Below are 25,754 nucleotides of genomic sequence, written 5' to 3' on the forward strand. Positions count from 1 at the left end.
ACTCTCCACTGACCCGGAGAGGGCAGACCACCTTTTTCCAGTCCCGAACCATGGTCTCAGATTTGGAGGTGCTGATCTTCATCCCAGTCCAAACCGCCCCAGGGCACGCAGAAGGTCCAGGTTCCATGAGGCCAGCAGGACAACGTTGTCTGCAAAAAGCAGAGATGAAATCCTGTGGTCCCCAAACCGGACCCCCTCCGGCCCCTGGCTGCACCTAGGAATTCTGTCCATAAAAATTCTGAACAGAACCGGTGCCAAAGGGCAGCCCTGCCGGAGACCCACATGCACCTGGAACAGGTCTGACTTACTGCCGGTAATGCGAACCAGACTCCTGCTTCAGTCATACAAGGACCGGACTGGCCTTAGCAGTTAATAACAATAACACTCATTGTCCAAAAGGAGCTAGAGGAAGTCCAGCCCACTTTGTCCCACCCCAATTCCACATGATCTGGCCAATCAGCCAATGGATACAGTCCATAACAAAGACAAAAGTCATTCACTGTTTTTTTTTTTTTTTTTTGTCTAATTATTAGAATACTGGGTAAAGTTCCTCTGGTCTGAAAGCGCCTCATGTTAGCTAACAAAACAAAGCAGAGGCATTGGCCTGCAGTTCGACAGCAGGATACAGGTGTTCAGTGAAGGCCTCTCTGAAGGTATGGAGGAGGACCCGAGTGTCCGAAAAAACTCTGTAAAAGGACAGAGTACCCCCAGGCCAGTCCAGGTACACTGCTACTCGACTGGAGCGGGAACAGACGGAGGACACACTGACTCGTTCATTGGAGTGACAAGCAAAACAGCCATCACTGGAACAAACCAAACTCCAAGACTTTTCACTTTGACCCAACTTCCATTCACTCCCTCTGTACATCAGCCCTACGTTAAAGGGCTCCATCACCTCCATCTCCCAGTACCAACGCTCATTCAGTCCTTGTTTACACAGAACCTGGGGCCAGTGGTCAGACTGTTCTTGGCGCTGGTCCTTTTCCATGCAGGTGACTTTTCTCTGATCCTTGGACACACACAGGTCCTTGTGTGCTGTGCGGGGGTCAAAGGTCAGCTCACAGGCATCTGAAACACACAGACTCTTTACAACTACTGAATGTCTGAGTAGGAATTAGGTATGTAAGTTATCGATTCATTCATTAATCGATAGTTGGTTGCCCTTACTGATCGCTTAACGATTAATTGAAAAGCGGCGGTGTTCCTGAGAACCTGAATTTCATTTTCAATACGGTCCATAAGAAAAAAAGCTAATTATTGTTTCTTTACTTCATGATAAAACCACGTCATATTCCTGAATGATTGGTTTAGTGAACCATTGGATACAGTCAGTGTTTCCTGTGGAACTCATCTGTTGATGTGGCGGTCTGTAATGGGGGGGTGCATGCGTGGTATGGCCAGGGTATTTCCATTCGTGTTGGTTGGTAACCGCACATGTGCATGCATCACTTTCTGTCCTACGTCTAATACTATGGTGGTACGGTGCAGTCCGTGCCCCTGCAGAAGCAAAAGTAAAACTTTGCTCATTTCTCTTTTCCTCCTGAAGCTTCACAAATGCATTCCATCCCTGTGGCCCAAATCAGGAGCCTGGAGGACGTTTGAACTTCTGTCTCACTGACCGTGGACTAGACCAACCTCCAGGAATACGCTCTGATACCGACCCCGCATTTGTGCGTGTATTTATTCGGGGGTGCACCGCTCCCACAGACGGTTGGTCTGTGTTTGGCTCCACCCACAAACAGACGGTTGGTCTGTATTCGGCTCCACCTACAAACCGACGGTCGGTCTGTGTTTGGCTCCTCCCACAAACAGACGGTCGGTCTGTGTTTGGCTCCACCCACAAACAGACGGTCAGTCTGTATTTGGCTCCACCCACAGACAGTCGGTCTGTGTTTGGCTCCACCCACAAACAGACGGTTGGTCTGTATTTGGCTCCACCATGTCCATAAAGACATTCTAACTCATCAACACCATGATCCGGTTTAATGACACTATCTCAGCTGTGGCGTCGCAGTGCGGACAAACTGTCAGCCTTCAGACAGGTGTGGACGGGCAGAAAAGGGCAATTAACTGACAATAATTTAATCAAGCAAATTCTTATCGACAATTAATCGTTAGTCGATTAATTGTTTACATCCCTAGTAGGAATGGAACCAAATACGGCCACAGCAACACCTCAAACCTGCACAAACACTTGGTCAAACATAATCTACACCTGAAGGCTGAGGAATGGATAATACTGGAAAACCCCAAAGGAGCGCAGGCTATGAGTCCTGCACCAGGCACCGACACTGCACCTGCAGCAGCCGCTGGATCCTCACCTACAGCCAGTACCCTAACCCTAACTCAGCAGAGAAGAAGTGGGGTTAAAAAACAGAAAAGTCCATGTGGAGTGGGCTCGGCTCTGCCAGAAAAAGTAGATCTGTTGGTGTTCCTGAAAAAGAACTGCTGAACATGTGCAGTACAGTTCATGCTAGAGGGAGTGGTGTGCTTTAGTCTGTAATCCTTTAGTTTGAAGTTATGTGCCCTCCCCCACACAGACTTTTCTCAAGTTTTATGTTTTTATATTATTTCACTTCTGATATTGATAAATAGTCAGAGTTCAGAAGTTTTTCCTATTTTTTTTATAGACAAAATTACTTTAATCACCACTAGGGCTGGGTAAAAAAAATTGAGTCATCGATTAATTGTGTTTGAGATGGATTTTTCAGAGCAGGACCACAGGTATCTGACCCAGGTACCGGTGGTGCGAGGTGCAGCTGGCTCCATCTCATGGGGCCTTGGGGGAGATGAGCTGTCTCCATCTCGCTCGCAACAGTTCTAACATGGGAGGGGCACAGCAGAAGGGTGGGGAAAACACCTCCATGGGAGGTCCTCCTGGCCTCAAACTGGAACCCACAGTGCATAGGAACTGGACACCTGGAGTGTCTGGTCAGCGGAGGATCTCCGAGGTGGGTCACAGAAGGGAATATGAACTTGGATCCACACTCAACCATAGGTGAGCGTGGAGTTAGAGCACAGGTGCCAAACTCTGGTCCTGGAGGGCCGGTATCCTGCAGGTTTTAGATATTTCCCTCTTCAAACACACCTGGTTCAATTAATGATCAGCTGATCATCATGCTCTGCAGAAAACTGATAATGATGGAATGGCTTCCAGGTGCGATGGAAGAGGGAAATATTTAAAACATGCAGGATACCGGTCCTCGAGGACCAGAGTCTGACACCCCTGAGTTAGAGGAACAGTTAAGAGTCTTCAGTTTCACTTTCACTTGCACCACTCCGGCAATCATGGAACACATGAATTAAACTAAACTAAATTATTCAGCTGAATGTTCAAATGAAGTTTAATTTGTTACCATCTCTTTGTTGCTATCATGGACACTTACATTTCTTGAGTCTTGGTTTCATTCGATGTTTTCCACCATAGTCACAGCTGTGAAGACAGCAACTTGTTAACTCTCTTAAAAGTGTTTACGTATGTTAAAATGCACAACTTTCGAGTACAAAAAAGAAAAGTAATGTTAATTACTTGAGTCTGACGAGCTTGTAGTGAGAATCGTCCACAAGCTTCTTAAGTTTGTCCTTTCCTGAGTCTCCTGGATCGTTGTAGCTCAGGTCGAGCTCAGACATGTGGTGTGGATTGGACTGTAGAGCAGAGACCAGAGAATCACAGCCTTCTTCTGTAACCAGGCAACCAGACAACCTGAGAAGACACAGAGCTGGCTTTAGTTTACCATCACTGGACATAAGGCACTTGTACAAATGTCGAACTGATAGATTCTAAAAGACGACAAGTCCCTGAGCAGGATTAGATTCTTGCCAGTTTCTGTAACAAAATCAAATCCCTATTATTTTCGTAATGCATTATTACAGAATAAGAATCTGAAGCAGGGATCATCAGTGACCCCGCCCACAAATAATGAATTCAATGGTCCATGTGCACACCAGAGCTCAGTCACAAATCAAGTACATGTTTTGTTTCTGATCTTGATACAAAACACAGAGGATCTTCAGGCTGAAATAATGGTCGGTCAATAATGAAGAAGGAAATAACTGGCAGGACACTCAACACATTTGGTATTTGATTTCTGTGTACTTATAAACCTCTGTTTATCTCAGTACCTCAGAATCTTAAGTCTGCAGCTCTGACTTGAAAGTCCGTTGCAGAGTAGCTGAACTCCTGAATCTTCCAGATCATTGTTGCTCAGGTCAAGTTCTCTTAGAAGTGAATAGGGGGACTTGAGAACACAGGCCAGATGGTTTAACCACTCTGCAGTCACTTTACAGTCATCAAGCCTAGGGGTGGATAAAACAAGAAATACTTGAGATGTTCATTGGATAATGCGCTTTACCAGCAAAACCTTCTGACCCTCCTACAGTGGCTCCACCTTTTGACCTCCTCTATACTGTCTCCCATGATAATCTGACCTGTGGTTATAAATGTGCTTGGGTAGAGCATTTTGTTTGACCAACTATTGCCGCATTTCCACTACATGGAACCGGCTCAACTCAGCTTGGCTCGGGTACCAGGTCCTATTCCAGACTGTCTGCATTACAGGATACTACCGACTTTACAGTACCTGGTTGTCATAGCGATGCAGTGCGTTATTTCCGCGTCGTCTGCTCAGAGTTGCTGATAAACTCACTTGTTGTGTGTTGTCTCGTCAAGCTCATACTGAATTTTTCCGTCTGAACCTCCTCGAGAAACCATGGTGTAGTTTTACAGACTGTCACCATGTGGATTCACCTACCGACATATTTACTGTCAACTTCTGCATCTGTTTTTTGTAAAAGGGCGGGTCACAGACACGACTCTCTGACCAATCAGTGGTCTGCAGTGTTTACACATCACCCTTTAGTATCTGGTCCCCAGTCCTGGAACCTCGGCAGAGGTGATACCAAAAAACTAGTACCAGGTACCAGATTCCAGGCCCTTTTTCGTAACAGAAATACAAAAAGGCAGAGTCCAGTTGAGCCGAGTTGAGTCAAGCCGGTACCACGTAGTGGAAACGCAGCATATAATAAACTTACATGGCCTTTCTGGTGCTCCTCACCGCTGGTATCAGTCTCCTCCTCCCCTCGTCGGTTGTGTTGTAACTCTTTAAGTCCAACACATCCATGTCATTCTTTGAAACCTGTACCATGAAGGCCAATGCAGAGCAGTGCAGGGGTGTCAGCTCTGTACTTGGACGATCTTTTGACTCAAGATACTCCTGGATCATTTCTTTGGTCTTGTTGTCTCCCATCTCAACCAAGGTTTGGAAGAGATGGATGCAGCTGTCAGGAGAAAAGTCCTTGCTTCGGATGGTCTTCAAATACATCAAGATTTTTTTAATGGTATCTGGGCTGGGGTCTGGAGATATCAGCAGACCCTGAAGACTTCGCCTGTTGAATTCCACCATGAGGCCAAGGAGGAATCGTAGGAAGTAAGCTAGGTGGCCGTTCTTCTTCCTCAGTGCTTTGTCTATGGTCATCTTCAGAAGTTCAAGCAATGAATGCTCTGTCTGCTTCAGGTCAAGGAAGCTGCTTAGGTCTTTTGTGTTGCTGCTTGTCAAACAGTCGTAGATGTAAAGTGCTGCAAAGAACTCCTGTATGGTCAGGTGCACAAAGTAGAAGACCTTTCTTTGAGAGAATATGTCTTCATTCCTCAGAACACTGTTCCAAAATCCAGAGTAAACAGTTGCTTCTTGGGTGTCAATGCCACATTCTTTCAGGTCTTCTTCGTAGAAGATCAGATTGTTGTTCTGCAGATGAATGAATGCAAGCTTGCCAAGTTTGAGCAGAAACTCTCTGTGTGTCTTCAGTAACTTCTCTGGGTTCTTTTTATACCTACTGCTACTGCGTTTTGTCTGGACTAACACAAACTGTGCCATCATTTCTGTCATAGTTTGAGGAACTTCAGCCTTTCCACCTTCTATGAAGATTTCTTCAAATAATACAGCACAAATCCAGCAGAAGATTGGGATCTGGCACATGATGTCCAGCATCTGTGAAGACCTGATGTGTGAAATGATCGCATCCACCTGATCTGACTGATTACTAAACCTCTTTCTGAAGTACGCTTCTTTTTGTGAGTCATTGAACCCTCTTATCTCCGTTACCGTATCAACACAATCTGAAGGGATCTGATAGGCTGATGCTGGGCGGGAAGTTATCCAGAGCAGAGACAAACGGAGAAGGTACCCTTTGATGAGGTTTGTAATGAGATTACCCACAGATGTTACTTGAGTAACAGACCTGACTATCTCCATGTTTTCAAAGTCCAGCTGACTTCTGCTTTCATCCAGGCCATCCAGGATCACAATAACTTTGGTGTTCTCCAAATCTTCTTGTAGATCCCCAAGAGCAGGGTGGAATTCCCTCAAGAGCTGGAGGAAGCTTCTCTGATTTTTAATCAAATTCAGTTCTCGAAACGGAAGTATGAAAACAAAATCAATATCTGTGTTTTCCTTTTCCTCTGCCCAGTCAAGAATGAATTTGTGCACAGCAAACGACTTTCCAATGCCTGCCACTCCATTTGTCAAAACTGTTCTATGTGGTTTCTTAGGAAAAGGTACGAAGAGGTTACCAACTCTCACAATTAGTTCTTCAGATTTTTGTCGTTTCCATTTATGTTCGAGGTGTCTGAACTCATGCTCTTCAGATGGACCTTCACTTTTTCCTTTGGTAATGTACAGGGGTGTGTAGATGTTGTTCAGAGGGCTTGGCTCGTCGCCGTTACCTTCAGAAGTCATTTGAAATTTGTTTTGCATTTGTTTTTTGTGTTCCTTTATTACGTTCTGCAGCTGGCTGAGCCCTGTAACATTCAAAAGCATAGCAAGTAAAGAAGAGATGTGAGAGAATACCTGTGTGGCAAGGATCAAATTATTTAGCAAAGTTCAAACAAAGGGTGGTGTGTTTTAAGAAATACACACTACCAGTCAAAAGTTTTAGAACACCATGATTTTTACAGTTTTGTATTGAAATTCAAGCAGTTCAAGTCCAATGAACAGCTTGAAATGGTACAAAGGTAAGCAGTAAACTGCCAGAGGTTTAAAAAAAAAAAAAAAAGGTAAGGTTAAACAGACTGACCCAGAACCACAGTGCATATGAGCCTAGTATTCCTGCTACCGTCCATAGCAATGATTTTATCAATTTTTTCAATAATAAGATCTTGCTCATCAGAGATCAAATTAATGTCCTCTTATCCTCTACAAATTCTAGTCCACCCTTAAATCCTTCAGACCCAGAAACCACAGAGTTGACCTTTGACCCCTCTGGTTTTATGGACTGCTTTTCTCCCGTACAGATCAGCCAGCTAACTTCGATAGTCTCTTCATCTAAATCATCTGCCTGTCTCTTAGACCCAGTTCCAACAAAGCTCATCAAAGACGCTTTACCCTTACTTAGCTCCACCTCCTTGATATGATGAACCTGTCGTTATCAACAGGTTCTGTACCTCGGTCCTTTAAAGTAGCTGTAAGTAAACCCCTTCTTCTTAAACCCAGCCTGGACCCTGCAGTTTTAGCTAACTACAGACCCATATCCAACCTTCCATTCATTTCTAAGGTTCTGGAGAAAATCATGTCCAATCAGTTCTGTGATTTCCTTCAGTCCAATAGTTTATTTGAGAACTTCCAGTCAGGTTTTAGGGAACATCATAGTACAGAAACGGCACTGGTCAAAGTTACCAATGACCTTCAACTGTTTAAGATAAGGCTCTGGTTTCTAGACTGGTTTTATTAGACCTTAGTGTCGACCATCACATCCTTCTGCAACGTTTGGAAAAATAAATTGGTATCAAAGGATCGGCATTAATGTGGTTCAAATCCGATCTAACAGATTGTTCTCACTTCGTTAACATTAATAATGAATCCTCTCAGTGCACTATAGTTAGTTATGGAGTACCTCAAGGCTCGGTTCTTGGACCAATACTGTTTATCATATACATGCTTCCATTAGGTAACTTAATAGGAAAACATTCCATCAACTTTCATTGCTACGCCAATGATACCCAATTATATTTATCCATTAAACCCGATGAAGCCGATCAGTTAGCCAAACTACAGGAGCGCATTAAAGAGATTAAAGATCAGATGACCAACAACTGTCTGCTGTTAAACTCAAACTGAAGTCATTGTGTTTGGACCTAAACTGTTAGGGATGCAGTGCCCAGCGAAGTAGTCACCGTGGATGGTGTTACCATGGAGACCAAAACCACTGTGAGGAATCTACGCATTATTTTTGATCAGGATCTATCGTTAAACTCTCACATAAAACAGATTTCTAGAACTGCTTTCTTTCATCTGCGTAATATTACTAAAGTTAGACAGATTTGAACACAGAACCATGCAGAAAAAATGGTCCATGCTTTTATTCCATTCAGACTAGATTATTGTAACTCACTTCTCTTCACTTCAGCTAATCCAACATGCAGCTGCCCATGTACTGACTAGAACCAGTATCAGACCATATTTGTCCTGTGTTGGTGTCTCTGCACTGGCTCCTGTCAACGCTCAGATAGACTTTAAATCCTCCTCCTCACTTCCAAAGCCCTTCATGTCCAGACTCCTACTGATCTGGCAGAGCTTTAGTTCCAGACAGTCCATCTACAGCACTACTCTGTCCACATGCAGGTGCACTGGTGGTCCAGAGGAGGTCCAACAGTAGGAGGGGGGGCAGAGCCTTCAGATATCAGCTCCTCTACTGTGGAACCACCTCCTGCCTTGGTCCAGGAGGAGACACCCTCTGTCTGTTTAAGAGGAGGAGACACCCACTGTCTGTTTAAGAGGAGGTTCCAAACGTTCCTTTAGATGAATCCTATAGTTAGTTCAGCTCAGGCTGATCTGAGTTCTGCTGCTGTAGGCTTAGACTGATGGACACTGAGCTGTGCTCTGCTCCTCCTCCTCTACCACCTCCTCCTCTCTGCTCCTCCTCCTCTTTGCTCCTCCTCCTCTCTATGACCTCCTCTCTGCTACTGCTCCGCTATCACCTCCTCTCTGCTCCTCCTCCGCTATCACCTCCTCTCTGCTCCTCCTCCTCTATGACATCCTCTCTGCTCCTGCTCCGCTATCACCTTCTCTCTGCTCCCCCTCCTCTATCACCTCCTCCTCTATCACCTCCTCTCTGCTCCTCCTCCTCCTCTATCACCTCCTCTCCTGCTCCTCCTCCTCCACTATGACCTCCTCTCTGCTCCTCCTCCTCTATCACCCCCTCTCTGCTCCTCCTCCTCCTCCTCTATCACCTCCTCTCTTCTGCTCCTCCTCCTCTATCACCTCCTCTTCTGCTCCTTCTCCTCCTCTATGACCTCCTGTCTGCTCCTCCTCCTCTATCACCTCCTCTTCTGCTCCTCCTACTCCTCTATGACCTCCTCTCTGGTCCTCCTCCTCTTCTATGACCTCCTCTCCTCTCTTCTTTCAGTTGTTGTCCTGTCAGTCACCCCTCCTCCTCCTCTATCACTTCCTCTCTGCTCCTTCTCCTCCTCTATGACCTCCTCTCCTCCTCTCTCTTCTTTCAGCTGTTGTCCTGTCAGTCTCCTCTCCTCCTCCTCTATGACCTCCTCTCTTCCTCCTCCTCTCTCTTCTCTCTTCTTCCAGCTGTTGTCCTGTCAGTCTCCTCTCCTCCTCCTCTATGACCTCCTCTCTTCCTCCTCCTCTCTCTTCTCTCTTCTTTCAGCTGTTGTCCTGTCAGTCTCCTCTCACTCCAGCTGTTTTCTGTCCTAAACTCTTCTTCTGCTTCTGTTGTGTCTGTTCTTCTTCCAGACCTCTTCTGTCTGCATTTCCAGTCCAGTTTCAGTGCCTTTGGATGCTGAAGGAAACTGGACTTCCTGACACCTGGACTTTCTAGAACATTTCTCTGGAGGACACACCTCCATTTTTCCCTCTTCTGATGCTCTGTCTCTCTTCTCTGGTTCATTCCTTTTCCTCTTTTCCATTTTTATAGTAACACACTCCTTTCTTCAGTCCAGTCCTGTTCCAATTACACTGGGGAACACAATTTTTGTTGAGTTAGGTCTGACAGCTGTTCTTAACTAATTTTTGGGTGCGGAATCCAAAACTGATCTCAGTTTTTCTCTATAGCGTCAAGTTTTTGAACTATAGGATCCCCGTTTTCTTAAAAAATATGACAAATACCGTACTTAACAGACATGTGCTTATTTTATAAAAATTTTCAAATATCGACATACAATGAAATATCAAATCCCCTACGAACTGAATCCTCGTGAATTTCAAAATGTGCATCATTGCTGTCACTGCGTTCTTCAACATCACTCAGATCTTCTAGAGGAGGTAGTTGCTCAAAAACTGGCACTGGAATTCCAGCAGAAGGAGGCGTTGGTCTTATAGCTGACGGTAGATTAGGATATTCTACTTTACTTTTATTTTTCTTGTTAAATCCTGATGTTTTCACTAAACAAAAGTAACAGTCTGTGCAATCTTTTTGCTCTGGCCAAACCATGGGGATACCAGATGCCAACTGCTTGTACGCTTTGTGAGGGGCCCACGGCTTGTCTTGATCACTGAGTTTTACTTTAAAATATGCAAAATATGCTTGTTTGACAAATGCACTGATGTTTGCCCTCTGACTTGGAATGGTGAAACTACCACAAATATAAGCAAAAGGAGTCAGGGCTGTTTAGGCGTTTACGACGAGAAGTAGCAGGAGCAGACATGATCTGGAACAAAGGAAATATATACCTATGGAAATAAAGCACTAAGATGGAATAGTTACAAGCTTTGAAAACTAAAAAAACAGCATAAAACGAAATAGAACATACAACGGTATGCCCATGGTTACAAAGTTAAGAGAAAAGCCAGCACAAATCCTCTTAATTCCTACTATGCTAGCTTTCTGTTTGCAGATATTGACAGTACTGACCTATTGTTAGCTGCACACACCTCTCACCGCACTGTCTCAATTGTGACTGCACAAACAAGTTGCCACGTAGCTGTAGATGAGTCCAATCGTAATCAGCTGGCAAGTCTTACTACAGCTGATCAGTGGAATTTTGCTTATCTGGAGGGTAAGCTGTGGAGAAAAAACTTGACGTGCTAGAAAAAAAGTGACTGCAATTTTGGAATCAGCATGCCAGTTTTAGTCTAAATCAACATAAAAATGTAACTCAGCAGAATTTTTTTTTCAAATTGTTCCCCAGCGTAATGCTCCATGGGTCTGGTACCACAGTGTGTTCCACACTCCTGTTCTGCAGACACAGGGGGTTGAAGGAATTCACAAATGTTGGGACACCTGCAGGAATTGAACCACCAACTTTCCAGACTTGATCAGCCTCCATTGCTGCAGAACTACTTTCAGTTGTTCACCCATTTCTGGTTCTCCTTATTGTATAATTCTGAAATGTACATTATTTTGTTTAACCTTAGCTTTTTTTTTTTTTTTCCTCTGTCAGTTCACTCTGACCTTTGGACCAGTTACAGCTGTTCGTTGGACTGGAACTGATGGAATTTACAGACAGAACTGGAACAGACTGGGCTGTTTCAAAACTTTGGACCTGCAGTGTAGTTCCGTATTTCTTTCTTTAAAATTTTACTTCAGCCTGGAACATACATACCATCAGCAAACACATTTACATAGTTCAGCCTGGGTATTTTAAGGTGTTTACCTGCAGATACATAAATGACCTGTACGGAAAACCCATTTAATTCAACTTTTCAACAGCGTTAATAACATTTCTACAAAGGTTATAGATAAGAGTAGTGTCAAAAATTAAAGTTTCACCTATCATTTCTAAAATAGGCTCATTTTTTAGCTTAAGAACTTTATTTTATGGAACTGTATACAAAATTTCAGTTTCACTTGTAGAATAAAAGATCTAAAGATATAATCAATATAAAGCAAGTGGTTCCAGGCACAAGCCCCGCCCCTCACAGGTTTTGTATCTTATTTTGGCATCGATCAGCTGATGTCATCATGTCTATGTGTGTGCTGATGTCAGCATAGACACAGACAGCATAGACAGTTATAATAATAATAATAATAATGATAATAATAATAAGTAAATGGGCAAAAAAAGATTTTAAAAATTCATAAAAAATTAACTTTGACCTATTTTTCCCAAAATATAAACACATCTGTTCTGGGTCAGTGGTAATCTATAAACCCAATTAGGTCTGAATTCAACCTATAGTTTCACAGATTAACTGTAAACAAACAAACAAACCAAACCTAAAACTACAGCCCTTTGCCTCCCCTTCAGGGGGTGGAGTTATGAAGGCTAAAAAGAACTAAAATATGTAAATGCACTGTTAACTTTAACAATAATATTTGTTTTTGCTTGTATCAGTGATACTTTCAGTCTGTGAATCTGTAGAAACTAATTATTCAACAGTATAAGAATATAGAAACCTAATCAACCCAATTGTTAGTCAAATATGCTTTGCTATTATCTGTATATATCACTGCAGTTATAATATGAATGTTCAGTTTATTTGCATATTTGTAGTGTTTTAGTTCCAGTCAGTTTTTTATTCTGATACAGAACAAAGGTCCAAACTGCTGTCCATGTGTCACAGCATATTAGTGTTCATAAAAACTGATCATTTAAACATTTGGATCCAATATTGATCACAATTATAGTTTAACATCATAGTTAAAGCTAATGTTTGATTTAGGATCAATTTATTATGAGAACAGCATGTTTTGGACATTTACATAAAGTGAAAAAAAAAGATGTTCATATTGAGTCCCAGTGACACACAGCAGTAATCTAAGTATTTTTACCTCAGTATTTTATTTCTATAAATTGTACCATGTGTCATGTGACAGTATTTCCTCAGACCTGTTCATACATGTATGAAACACAGATCAGTTCTTTACACTGAAAAAAAAATATAAATGCAACGCTTTTGTTTTTGCTTCCATTTTTCATGAGCTGAACTCAAAGATCTAAAACTGTTTCTGTGTTCACACAAGGTTTATTTCTGTCAAATATTGTTCCTAAATGTGTCTAAATGTGTGTTAGTGAACACTTGCCCTTTGATAACCCCTCCTCCTCACAGCTGTGGCAGATCCAGATGCTGATTGGACAGCAGGATTATTGCACAGGTGGGCCTTAGGCTGGACACAATAAAAGGAAGGCCACTCTAAAATGGGCACTTTTAGCACACAGCACAATGCCACAGATGGAATATGCACTGGTCATGTGACTTCAGGAATGTCCAGCAGAGCTTCTGTCTGTGAACTGAATGTTCATTTCTGGACCATCAGCCATCTGCAAAGGGGTTTCAGAAAATTCAGGAAGAAGACTGTGGGAGGAAAATGGTGCTCACACCAAATACTGACTGGTTTTATGTGACCCCCCTGGACCAGCCACTACAGGAAAAGTGCACATTTTAGAGTGGCCTTCCTTTTATTGTGTCCAGCCTAAGGCCCACCTGTGCAATAATCCTGCTGTCCAATCAGCATCTGGATCTGCCACAGCTGTGAGGAGGAGGGATTATCAAAGGACAAGTGTTCACTAACACACATTTAGACACATTTATGAACAAAATTTGACAGAAATAAACCTTTTGTGTACACAGCAAAAGTTTTTGATTGTTGAGTTCAGCTCATGAAAAATAGGAGCAAAAACAAAAGTGTGCATTTATATTTTTGTTCAGTGTAGTTCAAACACAGTTCAGTTGTGTAGTTGAAACCCAGACTCTACTGAACAGGACATGTGTCCCTGGTCCCAGTATAAAACAGAGTAAATCCGTTCCACTCACGTCTGTCCTTGTCAGTGTCAGTCTGCTGTTCTGCTGCTCTTTTCCTTTTCTTTCCACACTCAGGACAGCAGTCACCTGATGGGAAATCCCAGTCGTCTCCCTCTGAGGTGACACACTGTTTCCATGGTGAATGTCCACAGGGTAAAGGGACAGGATCCAGACCAGGCTGACCACACACTGAACAGATGGACACCTGTGCACTCAGCTGTCTGCAGGACAACACATGGAAGGAATTAATGATGACACACACTTTAATACAGAGTTTTACACACACGGACCATCAGAGCTGAACCACCACTGCTGATAGCATCAGAGAACGTTTGAAGAGAACCCCATACCCAGGGGATTCCTGCTATTTACTGTTTTTTTTTTTTTCTCTTTCCAGCCCCAGGCTTTGACCAACCACAGATTCCATCTCTGAGTTCAAGAAGAGTTCAAAATAAGGCTGCACAATTAATCGTTAAAAGATCGCGATCTCGATTCACACATGAATGCGATCTCATTTCTCAACACGAATGATTCTTAAGCATTTTACTTCACAGCTGCATTACAAACAGATGTCCACAAACGCAGAACCACTGCCACCTCTTCCCTCAACCAATGGTAAAGCGTCTTTACAACACATGACCTGCTGCTGTCGACTGGAGTTGAGTGACGAAAGAGTGAATGACAGCAGAGGAACAACTACAGTAAAGAGAGAGAAATGGATGAAAACCTCAGAGGTAGTGGTGAGTCCCCCACCTGAACTCCTGCACAATGAAGGTTCACTTTCATCACTGTTCATCTCATGTCGGTCTGGTTTTCAGTCGTCCAGATCCAGGTGTTTTCATTTTCACTTCTCTGACTTCTGCTGCTGCTCTTCTTCTTCTTCTCCTTTTCTTTTCTTTGTGGGTGATGATAACTCAGCTTTTAACCAAGAATCTAAAGTCTCACCCTCTACAAAAATTTTACAATAAAAATATTCCATTGTGCTGCTGGGAAGTTTTTTTGTGCTGCAAACTTTCACAGATCAGCTGATGTCGCTTAGCAACCAGGACCATAAGTGCAGTGTTTCTGCTGCTCAGGTTTATCCATGCACCACACCAAACATTTCAGACAAAAAAACCATCACCGTCATGTATTCTACATATGTGTAATGTATAAAAGTCCAGGACAGGAGGGGAGGGAAAAGGGAAATGAACACAAAGGCTCACTTTCACTTCTGCAGGGGGACGGAAACTGACACATGCACGGGTAACCGGACGAAAAGCACGCGCATGCACCCCCCACCGAACCGCGCACGTGTGGCCAAGCCCCCCCCTCCACACACACATACATACACACCCCACCACTGACTGGAACATGTGCATGTGCCCCCCCCATTCCACACAGCCACACCAACAGATCAATTCCACAGCAAACAGTGCATAAGTGAGCGGACTACTGCACAGTGAAATGAAAGACACGAATCACAGCTAAAAGAACCCATTTTCCTTCACAGCGGTGCAATAAACATTTTTGTGAAAAAAATCATGCCAGAGAATTGTGAGCTCAATTCTAAGCCAAAGAATCGTAATTCACATCTTTGCCAGAATCGTGCAGCCCTAGTTCAAAAATTATTCAGTGTCTGTTTGAGGAGAGGCCGAATGAAAACTGTGGCAGTTTGTAACCTTTGTAGCAGCTCCACTGACCTCAATGATGCTGAGTAAATGGATCTGCAAACACTGACTTTCTGGGGTAAACCAGCGTAGTTACATAATTGGGCTGATGGGAATTGGCTCATTGGCTTAAGAGTCTGGTTTAGACCAGCTCTAAATGTAGAGTTTGTTATGATTTGGTGCTATATAAATACAATTTGATTGATTGAAATGTGATCATTTTTCTGCATAATAAAGTCATAAACAGTTCATCACTCTTCAGTCTAAAAGGGTCTACTCACTACAGTTCTGTCTTCCTTCAAACACAACAGACCAGACTACTCTGTATCTGCATCAAAATAATGAATTTAGTTGAAGTTTAAATAGTGCAAGTTATGTCTGTCCTGTATGAACAAGGCTTTTATCAATGCAATTAACGACGTTTTTTTTTTCTGAAAACGCATAAAATTAAGGATTACCTCTTTGTGCCAGCCTTAAAGCCGACTGGTTCGAACATGGAGGCGTCAGACTGCATAGAGACACATTCAGGATCTGCAGAGTCAGCTGAACTCATCTGAAAACTAAGAGGAGACAATCTGAAATATAATCAGTAATGTTTATAAAGTGTTTCAAAATACTATCACACTGACTTCATCTTGTGTCCTGGTAGAATGAAAACTAGAGTTTATCCAATCCAAGAGAGTATTTTTTGTTATAAAGTACTAAATGTAGGATTACCTCTTTGTGTCAGCCTTAAACTTCAATTACGAGGATTAAATATTTTTTAGGTTTTTCTTGTATCAACAAGAGCTTTATCAATGCAATAAAATACTTAAAAAAAAAAAACGCATAAAATTAAGGATTACCTCTTTGTGCCAGCCTTAAAGCCGACTGGTTCAACATGGAGGCGTCAGACTTCATAGAGACACATTCAGGATCTGCAGAGTCAGCTGAACTCATCTGAAAACTAAGAGGAGACAATCTGAAATATAATCAACAGTAAACTGACTTTACTGGACTGAAAAACTCCCAGGTATTTCAAACTGCAAAAGTCTAAATGTAGTTTGGATAATGTAATTTAGCAGTCAAAAAAAAAAAAAAAATTTAATCATTTGTTCCTTGTGCCAGTATCAACATTTCCTGAAAATTTTCATCTAAATCTGTCCATAACTTTTTGAGTTATCTTGCACACAGACAGACAAACAGACCAACGCCAGGGTAATAATAATTAAAACTGCCAGCAGTGTTAAGGCCCTCGCCCTCCTGTCTGACCGCCTCCTGACGTGACTGCCGAGGACACCGACAGTGAGAGGACAGCGTACCGTGGCCCTGATCTCACATTCTCTGAGATGGGCACAGTTTGAAACTTCTGAAAATGACTGCATCATCACAGCCACGCCCAACATTTGTTCAAAAACGTAGGTGATCACTTTTGATCACATGTGTGTAGGTGATTTTCACCCAGTTTGGTCCAAATTGGATGTAAACCCTAGAAGGAGATGAGGAAAGTATGAGGGGTGGGATTTTAGACGTCCACACTTCCATCCAATATGGCCGACTTCCTGTTGGGTTTAGGGCGGGGCCATAATGTCATTTTTTACTTGTCCTACCATGGGCTATGTCTGGACCAACTTTCAGGTTTGTACGTGGAAAAAAATTTGGGGAGGGCTCCCATCCAAGTAATGTATTTTGATTTTTGAGGGGGCGGGGCCAAGTCATTCTGTGATATTTTTTCTTGGCGACTTCATATAAAAACATTTTTTGCTTGGCTTGAATTTTTGGTCAAATAAAATTGACTTTTCGTAAACGTTCAGGGGTCAAATTTGTGTTCAAAGTAGCGAAAGAATGAAAAAAAAACACAGAACCATGTGATTTTAATATCCCCTTGCTGGCATGTATGTCTGGGCTCAGGTCTAATAATAATAATAATAATAATAATAATAATAATAATAATAATACATCACATGTATATAGTGCTTTTTTGGAAACTCAAAGACACCTCACAAACAAACAAAACAAAAAGAACAGAGGAAAAAAAAAAAGAGGCCAAAGAAAATGCCAGTTTGAACAGGTGAGTTTTCAGCAGTGATTTGAAGTTCTGGATTGAGTTCCTGCTGTTTAGTGGGAGGGACTTTCATATGGACCATTCTTCTCTTTATCCCTTCATTACTATTCTTTGAATTATTGGACTATTCTTTACCAGGGATGTGCACAGGATTCTAGAGGGGCAGGGGCTCAAAGTCACAAAGGGCAGGATGTGTGCGCCAAATGTTTGTCAGGCCTTACATTTACATTTATGCATTTGGCAGACGCTGTTTTCCAAAGTGACTTACAGGGGAAAACCAATCAATCAATCAAATTTTATTTATATAGCACCAGATCACAATAAAAAGTTATCTTATGACACTTTATATATAGAGTTGGTCAAAACCAGACCAGGGAGGCGTCCAGGAGGCATCCGAAACAGATGCCCGAGCCACCTCAGCTGGTTCCTCTGGATGTGGAGGAGCAGCTGCTCTACTCCGAGCTCCTCTCTGGTGACTGAGCTCCTCCCCCTATCCCTAAGGGTGTGTCCAGCCACCCTGCGGAGGAAACTCATTTGGACCGCTTGTATCCGGGATTTGGTCCTTTCGGTCCTGACCCAAAGCTCATGACCATAGGTGAGGGTAGGAACGTAGACTGACCAGTAAATCCAGAGCTTCTCCTCTCGGCTCAGCTCCTTCCTCACCACGACAGACCGGTACAGCGACTGCATCACTGCAGACGCTGCATCGATCCGTCTGTCAATCTGACGCTCCATCCTTCCCTCACTGTGAACAAGACCCCGAGACACTTAAACTCCTCCACTTGGGGCAGGGGCTCCCCACCGACCCGGAGAGGGCAAACCACCTTTTTCCGGTCCAGAACCATGGCCTCAGATTTGGAGGTGCTGATCCTCATCCCGCTCGCTTCACACTCGGCTGCAAACCACCCCAGGACACGCTGAAGGTCCAGGTTCGATGAGGCCAACAGGACAATGTCATCTGCAAAAAGCAGAGATGAAATCCTGTGGTCCCCAAACCGGACCCCCTCCGGCCCCTGGCTGCACCTAGAAATTCTGTCCATAAAAATTATGAACAGAACCGGTGACAAAGGGCAGCCCTGAAGGAGTCCAACATGCACCTGGAACAGGTCTGACTTACTGCCAGCAATGTGAACCAGGCTCCTGCTTCGGTCATAAAAGGACCGGACTGCCCTTAGCAAAGGGCCCCGGACCCCATACTCCTGAAGCACCCCCCACAGGATACCACAAGGGACACGGTCGAACGCCTTCTCCAGATCCACAAAACACACGTGGACTGGTTGGGCGAACTCCCATGAACCCTTGAGCACCCAATGGAGAGTATAGAGCTGGTCCAGCGTTCCACAACCGGGACGAAAACCACATTGTTCCTCCTGGATCCGAGGTTCGACTATCGGTCGGATCCTCCTCTCCAGTACCTGGAATAGACTTTCCCCGGGAGGCTGAGGAGTGGGATCCCCCTGTGGTTGGAGCACATCCTCCGGTCCCCCTTCTTAAAAAGGGGAACCACCACCCCGGTCTGCCAATCCAGAGGGACTGTCCCCGACCGCCACGCCATGTTACAGAGACGAGTCAACCAAGACAGTCCTGCACATCCAGACTGAAGGTACTCGAGGTGAACCCAATCCACCCCCGGTGCCCTGCCACTGAGGAGCTGTCCAACCACCTGGGTGATGGACCAGTCCACCTCTGAGACCTCAGCCTCTGCTTCCTCCATGGAAGACGTGACAGTGGGATTGAGGAGATCCTCCAAGTATTCCTTCCACCATCAAACAACATCCCCAGCCAAGGTCAGCTCCTCCCACTTCCACTGTAAACAGCATTGGTGGTGCACTGCTTTACCTCCTGAGGCGCCAGACAGTTTGCCAGAATTTCCTCGAGGCCGACCGATAGTCCTCCTCCATGGCCTCCCCAAACTCCACCCAGACCCGAGTTTTTGCCTCCACAACTGCTCGGGCTGCGGCACGCTTGGCCTTCTCTCTCTCTTTCTTTCTCTTTCTTCGGACAAGCGTGTGAGCGTGCAGCATGGGGAAGCCCCGCCCCTCAGTGACAGACAGCTGTCACAGTACAGGGTGGGGAAGCAAAATGTACAATATTTTGAGGCAGGAATTGAAAGACAGTGTATGACCAATTAGTTTGTTGAAAGTCATGAGAATTTAAATCTTCAAATCCTATTTTACTGCATTTCTAACGCTCTTGTTGTCTACCTCAAGTTCAATTGCCATTTTTCTCCTGGATTTGGTTGGATCCTTTAGGATTTTGGATTTGAGAGCTTTAATAAAAGCGTTGGTACGTTTTTTGTTGCTTCCTCCACTTCCAGACTTTCTGGTAATAGTTTTGCTCATAGTCATTCTCTTCTTTCCATTATAAACAGTCTTTATGGACACTCCAACTATTTTGGAAATCTCCTTTGGTGTGACGAGTGCATTCAGCAAATCACACACTCTTTGACGTTTGCTTTCCTGATTACTCATATGGGCAAAAGTTTGTGAAAAGGTATGGATAATAGTGTTAGGTATGATTATGACATCAGTATATGTTTGGGTTCAAAACAACTGACGTAGTGTCTGCTGAGAAAAAACAACTAAATGTTCAGTGTACATTTGGCTTCCCCACCCTGTAGTGTCATCAGACTCCACACACATACAACACCATGACGCACTATTACGAGGAAATGCGGACAGTAGATAACTGTGGTGTTTTTAAACAGCTGTTTTCTATTACATTCCTATGCAGAACAGGAATTTATTTATTTTTTAAAAGTAAAAAGGGCACTTTTTCTATAAGGCAAAAAGGGCAGGAGCTCAAGCCCCCTTTGGGCCTATGTGTGCACATGCCTATTCTTTTCTTTATCCCTTCATGTATATTTGATCCATGTGACTGTTTCAAACCCTTCTGCCCGTCCTCATTTACACACAGGATGTGGAGTTGGCCTGTGTGATGATATTAAATATTTTTTAGGTTTTTCTTGTATCAACAAGAGCTTTATCAATGCAATAAAATACTTTTTTCTTAAAATGCATAAAATTAAGGATTACCTCTTTGATTTATCTTTAAAGCCAACTGGTTCGAACATGGAGGCGTCAGACTTCAAAGAGACACATTCAGGATCTGCAGATTCAGCTGAACTCATCTGAAAACTAAGAGGAGACAATCTGGAATAGAATCAACTGGGCTGTGTACAAGCAAGAATCTGGTGATACAATACAAATCACAATACTAGGATCACAATACGATATATCGCAACATATCACGATACTGGTAACAAGGTGATATTTTTTGTTTTGTGTCATTTTTTAAAAGATTATTTCCTGGAAAAACTTATAGAGCAGAATTTGGATAAACAAAGTTCTAACATGTGGCTTTACCAGTACAAAAAAACACACAAATGAATTAATAAATAATGTTTTACAGACATTATAGTTTCAGATCCTTACAGAAGTAAATCTGTCTCATCAGATTTTGAATTATAAAAGCCACTGACTTTCTAGCATTGAATTTTTTTCACCGAAATTAAGTGTCTGAATTTTTTCGCTGTCACATGACCAACCTAACATAACTTGATTGGCTGGTTGTCAGTTCGACTTGTGATAGAATCATTGTGTATCCTTGGTGTCCCAGATGTGTGATCGGAATTTTTTGCCTCTCAATTTTTTTATTCTAAGTTTATGTAAAAAGTAAAATTCAGAGACAAAAATTCAGATACTTAATTTCAGTGCAAAAAAAATTCACTACTATAAATTCAATGGCTTTTATAATTCAAAATCTGATGAGACAGATTTACTTTCATAGATTCTGCTTAAATGTTCGTATTCTATTGCCAAAAGAGTCCATAGTGTTCAGTTCCTGAATCATCCAACATCAAAACATTATTTTTGTGCATTCCTAATGAAAAAAACCAAACACTTACCTCTTTCAGACAGTAAAAAGTGCTTTTAGGATGACTGAATTATCCATTATTTAACAAAACAGCGTTATCAATTAAAAAAAAAAAAAAAAAAAACTACATTAATGACCTGCAGTATCACAATAGTACATTTGTAATCTAAAAACAACAAAACAAAATATCCATGAGAATATAGAAATAAAAGAACTGGAAAAACAAAAAACAAAAATGAACCTCCACAATATCTGCATTTGAATAAATATCTAAAAATATCCATACGGTACTTCTGAATATTGATACAGTATTGTGAAATGAAATATCATGATATATTGTGATGCCCATATTTTCTTACAGCCCTGGTGATGAGTGTTGGTTTCCTGTTACAGTCATGGTAAACTGCTCATTCTATCAGTTTGTGTGTATTTTACAAAAGGCTGCCCATGCTTTATAGACTTCTACAGCTGATCCTGCTGACGTACGTCTCATCTTCTCCACATGTAAAAACCTCAAAATGTCTGAAATCCACTGAATAGATTTCCTTCTTAAGAACACGCAACAGTCAAACAAAACAACATGAAAAATAATAACAATACTGAAAGATCACATTAAAACCTGTTCTGAGTATTGGATTACTTCTGGACCTGTAGTATCTGACAGGTAGAAGACTGTCACTTAAAAAAGTGTTGAAACTGTGTGTGTGTGTGTGTGTGTGTGTGGGGGGGGGGTTGTGTAACTACCAACAAACTGTTGCACACTTCTGGTGAACTATTTACATCCTCAGTGTATTTTTAACTGAATCTATGATCTACACTGTACAAAGTCCACCTGTCACAGCCTGGTCTAAAGTACAGTTTCTTTATCAGTGCTTTCACTACAGGTCCATTTCTATGAGCTTCAGATTAGCACTAGGGCTGTGTACGGGCAAGACTCTGGGAATACAGTACAAATCCCAATACTAGGATCACTATACCATATATCATGATATATCATGATACTGTTAAAAAGGCCATTTTTTGCTTGTTTCTTCTTGTTTTTTTCAAAGATTTTTTCCTGGAAGAATTGAATTACACGAGAAATATGTACAAATACTAAACACATTTTTATTTGATCACAACAAGATCTAATGTTATATCACATAATGTTTATTTTATTTATTTATTTCTATTTATTTTATATATTTATTTATTTTGTATTTATTTATTATTACTTTTTTATTATTTTATTTTCTATTTTTTTATTCTTTTATTTTATATATATATATATATATATATATATATATATATATATATATATATATATATATAAATATAAACACACACATACACACACACAAATTTATTTATTTATTTTATTTTATTTATTTATTTTTTTTCCCCACAAAATGTTTCTAATTCTCCTGGTTTCCAAAGGAACTCCCATCTGCCTCTCAGACAGTAAAAAGTGTTTTTAGGATGATTCAATGAACCAGTATTTAATAAAACAATGTTAAATAATAATAAATAAGATAGAAACAATAAAGAAAAACAAGTGAACTAAAACGAACCTCCACAATATCTGCATTTGAGTAAATACCTAAAAATATCCATACAGTTCTTTTTAGTATTGATACAGTATTGTGAAGTGACATATTGCATTGGAACAGCCTTCATCACCTGCTTAAGGCTTTGCTGGAGCTGGAGCTGGAGCTGGAGCTGGAGCTGGAGCTGGAGCTGGAGCTGGAGCTGGCTGACTGTTGGGCTGTAAAAACATCCCTCTTCCTTTTCTTCTTCCTCTCCATTTCTGCTGTTGGATCTGAACCACAAAAAAGCACACAAACCTTTACATAAGTTCACATAAAACACAGACTTATTTTCCTCTGTTTTGCTCTTAGGGTGTACTGTTACCTGCACAGACTCATTCCTCCTCATTATTCCAGGTTAGACTAGTGTATACTAATAAAGGAGACATAAACAGTTCATTCATGTGTTACATGTTTAAGGTTGAGCTCATTTCAAACTACTTTATTCTGTTGTGTGTTTTCATCTACATCAGGGGTGACCCAGGGGTTTCAATCATTTTCAGAGTAGACAGTTATTTGTTCAAGTAGGTGGTTCTTCCCAGATGGCAGGAGGGGGGGTCTAGGGCCAAGCCCTGGTGGGGGTGTATGGGGGGCAAAGCTGAAGCCTCCCTAGACCACATTGAAGCTAAATGACTGTTTTCCTCATTTGAACTAATTTTATGACCAGTTTTAAAGCTGAACACAGCACTGTGCCTGTTTTGTAAAAGTCAAAGTGCAGAGCTCAGAACAGTACAGATAAAAAAAGAGTGACCTGCTCCAAACTACGTCTGCTGATCTGCAGTTACATTATTCTTTGTTCATGTATTATTCTTACATATTTGTACATTTTTATTTGTTGAAGGTCACATCCCCTTTGAAATGACAGTCATCTGATAAAAGGACACATGCTCCTGGATGTGGTCTAAATCTGATGGTCTCATTCATTCAGACTGCAGATGTGATCACCACATGGGCCCTGGACGAGTGGACAGAAGTCTGCTGAACTGAAAATGGACAAATGTGCAGAGAACTGCTACTGCACACCTACAGGTTTAATAAGGGATACGAGCTGGGTTTGGGTTTGTGCCAGTCCATGTAAACATTTGCACTGAAGTTTCCTGAAGCTGCTTTGTTCTGTTTAAATGTGAATATTTCACATTCTGTTTCCAACCACCGTCATTCATTATGGATTTTGGGAAATTTGTTTACATAGAAACTATTAGTTTCCATCTGACAAGACCTGTTATAATTTATAAATCCATATTTTGCTTTTTGGCATTTGAAGCTGCAGACGTACATGAAACACATGGAAGGTGTGAAAACCCAGCCCAGCTGAGCTGTGTGTGGACAGGTCAGTGTGGTGGATGACTGTGGGAATGTGACCCCATATATGAGCTCCCAGCCCTGCACTCACACCAGCAGACCAGGAGAGTTCACTGAAATGAATTCATTTAGGCTTTAAGCCCAGGAATTCACTTTTCAGAGAAATGCAGATTAAAGTATTGGCTTTCATAGGTTGGACAGAAAACAGACTTCAGCTGAGGCTCCTGGTGCCTGAACACTAAACAGGACATTCAGGTCCACAGGTCAACCTGCACATTATTACCTGTCCTTCAAACTCACACTGGTGGAGGTCTGAAACGCCAAACTTCAATATTGGCCTCATGACTCTCAGGACGACAGAACTTTATGTTAATCAGCCGAATAACCTTTAAACTGCTTCTATCATACAACAGAATAAACACTGTTTAAGCAGCGACAGAACCTGTGGTCTGACAGCAGCTCCAGCTCCAAACCTGAACAGACAGTCCAAACAGGTACAGTTCACTCCAACACTGTTGTCATTCATATCACAACGTCCACAGAGCTGGAAAAGTCTGCCACAGAAGTCAGTCAGTCTCATCACACATGATATCTCAGTCAGACGACAGTATCTGAAATGACCATCAGAGTTACACTGATACATCCGACAGGGCTCACCAGTAATAGTAATCTAGTCATACAAGTGAAGTCCCACAGTCCATACGTACACACATTATTATTTTTCACGATTGGTCGGGAGGTTTCTAATCTTGTGCCGGGCAGCAGAAAAGACCTGACCTGGACTCTGGAGCGGAAAGGAGCCGGCAACACATATTAAAATAGCCGTCAGCTGGTGTTATTGAAAGGCCTGTGTTAAACTCCTGTTCTGTCAGGTTCACATTCAGTCTGATCTGATCTGCAGGGGACCCAACCAGGAAAAGAAGAACAGAAGAACCCACAAACAATGACAACTGACAGTGTTTCATATGCAAAAATAACATTAAGTTATGAAAGCATTTACATTTTACACACTAACCAAACACAAAGATGTGAAGAACCTGAATAACTCTGATGGGTTACTGCAAAGAACATTCAGTTCTGATCTCCTTTAATAATCAAACGTCAATAAACCTGAACAAATATGAACAACCTGGAATGTCTACAGAAAAATCAGTGTACCGTTAGCACTATTCTGTCTGTTTAGTGTCCTGGTAGATCCGATCTGTAATGCACATGGATTAACCTGAAGCTGAGGCAGAATGTTGATCAGATTTTTCTTCTTATTTTTTTTCAGAAATTTCAGTTTTTTTCCAGGTTATTCACATGTGTTTTGTCTGGATAGTTTGTAAAATGTAAATGTTTCCATATTTTAACCCTTTCATGCACAGTGGTCACTACAGTGGTCCCTACAGTGGTCAGCTGTTCTTCTGTTTACTCCAGGGCTGTTAAACTGTGGTCCTCGTGGGGCGGTATCCTGCAGGTTTTAGATGTTTCCCTCTTCCATCTCACCTGGAAGCCATTCCATCATTATCCAGCTTGTGCAGAGCATGATCAGCTGATCATTAGTTGAACCAGGTGTGCTGGAAGAGGGAAGGATGTCAGAGCTGCAGGATACTGTGGTTCTGCAGCAGCACCACTTCACAGAGGGTCC

General features: G+C 42.2%; 1 protein-coding gene across 4 annotated transcripts; it reads right to left on the bottom strand.

Moving 5' to 3' along the window:
- Positions 1–435: 435 nt before the first annotated feature.
- LOC115438124 (NLR family CARD domain-containing protein 3-like) lies at positions 436–23,328 on the bottom strand. 4 transcript variants are annotated; one of them, XM_030161528.1, is made up of 10 exons: positions 22,917–22,952; positions 20,417–20,518; positions 16,183–16,283; positions 15,796–15,897; positions 13,701–13,909; positions 5,032–6,796; positions 4,123–4,296; positions 3,530–3,703; positions 3,387–3,433; positions 436–1,068 (listed from the first exon to the last, which is right to left on the bottom strand). In XM_030161528.1, the coding sequence occupies exons 4-10, from the start codon at positions 15,888–15,890 to the stop codon at positions 578–580; spliced, it is 2,955 nt and encodes a 984-aa protein (XP_030017388.1). In that variant the 5' UTR covers positions 15,891–15,897; positions 16,183–16,283; positions 20,417–20,518; positions 22,917–22,952; the 3' UTR covers positions 436–577. The 4 variants fall into 4 exon arrangements, with proteins under 4 accessions (XP_030017388.1, XP_030017386.1, XP_030017389.1 ...); XM_030161526.1 differs by lacking the exon at positions 16,183–16,283 and having other exon boundaries at positions 22,917–23,328; XM_030161529.1 differs by lacking the exons at positions 20,417–20,518; positions 22,917–22,952 and adding an exon at positions 19,221–19,259.
- Between the last annotated feature and the right edge of the window lie 2,426 nt (positions 23,329–25,754).

This window comes from Sphaeramia orbicularis, chromosome 18, assembly GCF_902148855.1.
Source record: "Sphaeramia orbicularis chromosome 18, fSphaOr1.1, whole genome shotgun sequence".
NCBI lineage: Eukaryota > Metazoa > Chordata > Actinopteri > Kurtiformes > Apogonidae > Sphaeramia > Sphaeramia orbicularis.

Excerpts from the sequence above, each read along its gene's own strand:
- LOC115438124 (XM_030161526.1), bottom strand. The coding sequence starts at position 23,041 with ATGGAGAGGAAGAAGAAAAGGAAGAGGGATGTTTTTACAGCCCAACAG. Across the intron at positions 15,898-20,416 it reads TTTAAAGATAAATCAAAGAG|TTTTCAGATGAGTTCAGCTG; the intron begins GTAATCCTTAAT and ends GTCTCCTCTTAG. Across the intron at positions 1,069-3,386 it reads GAAACCAAGACTCAAGAAAT|ATGCCTGTGAGCTGACCTTT; the intron begins GTAAGTGTCCAT and ends TGTGTGTTTCAG.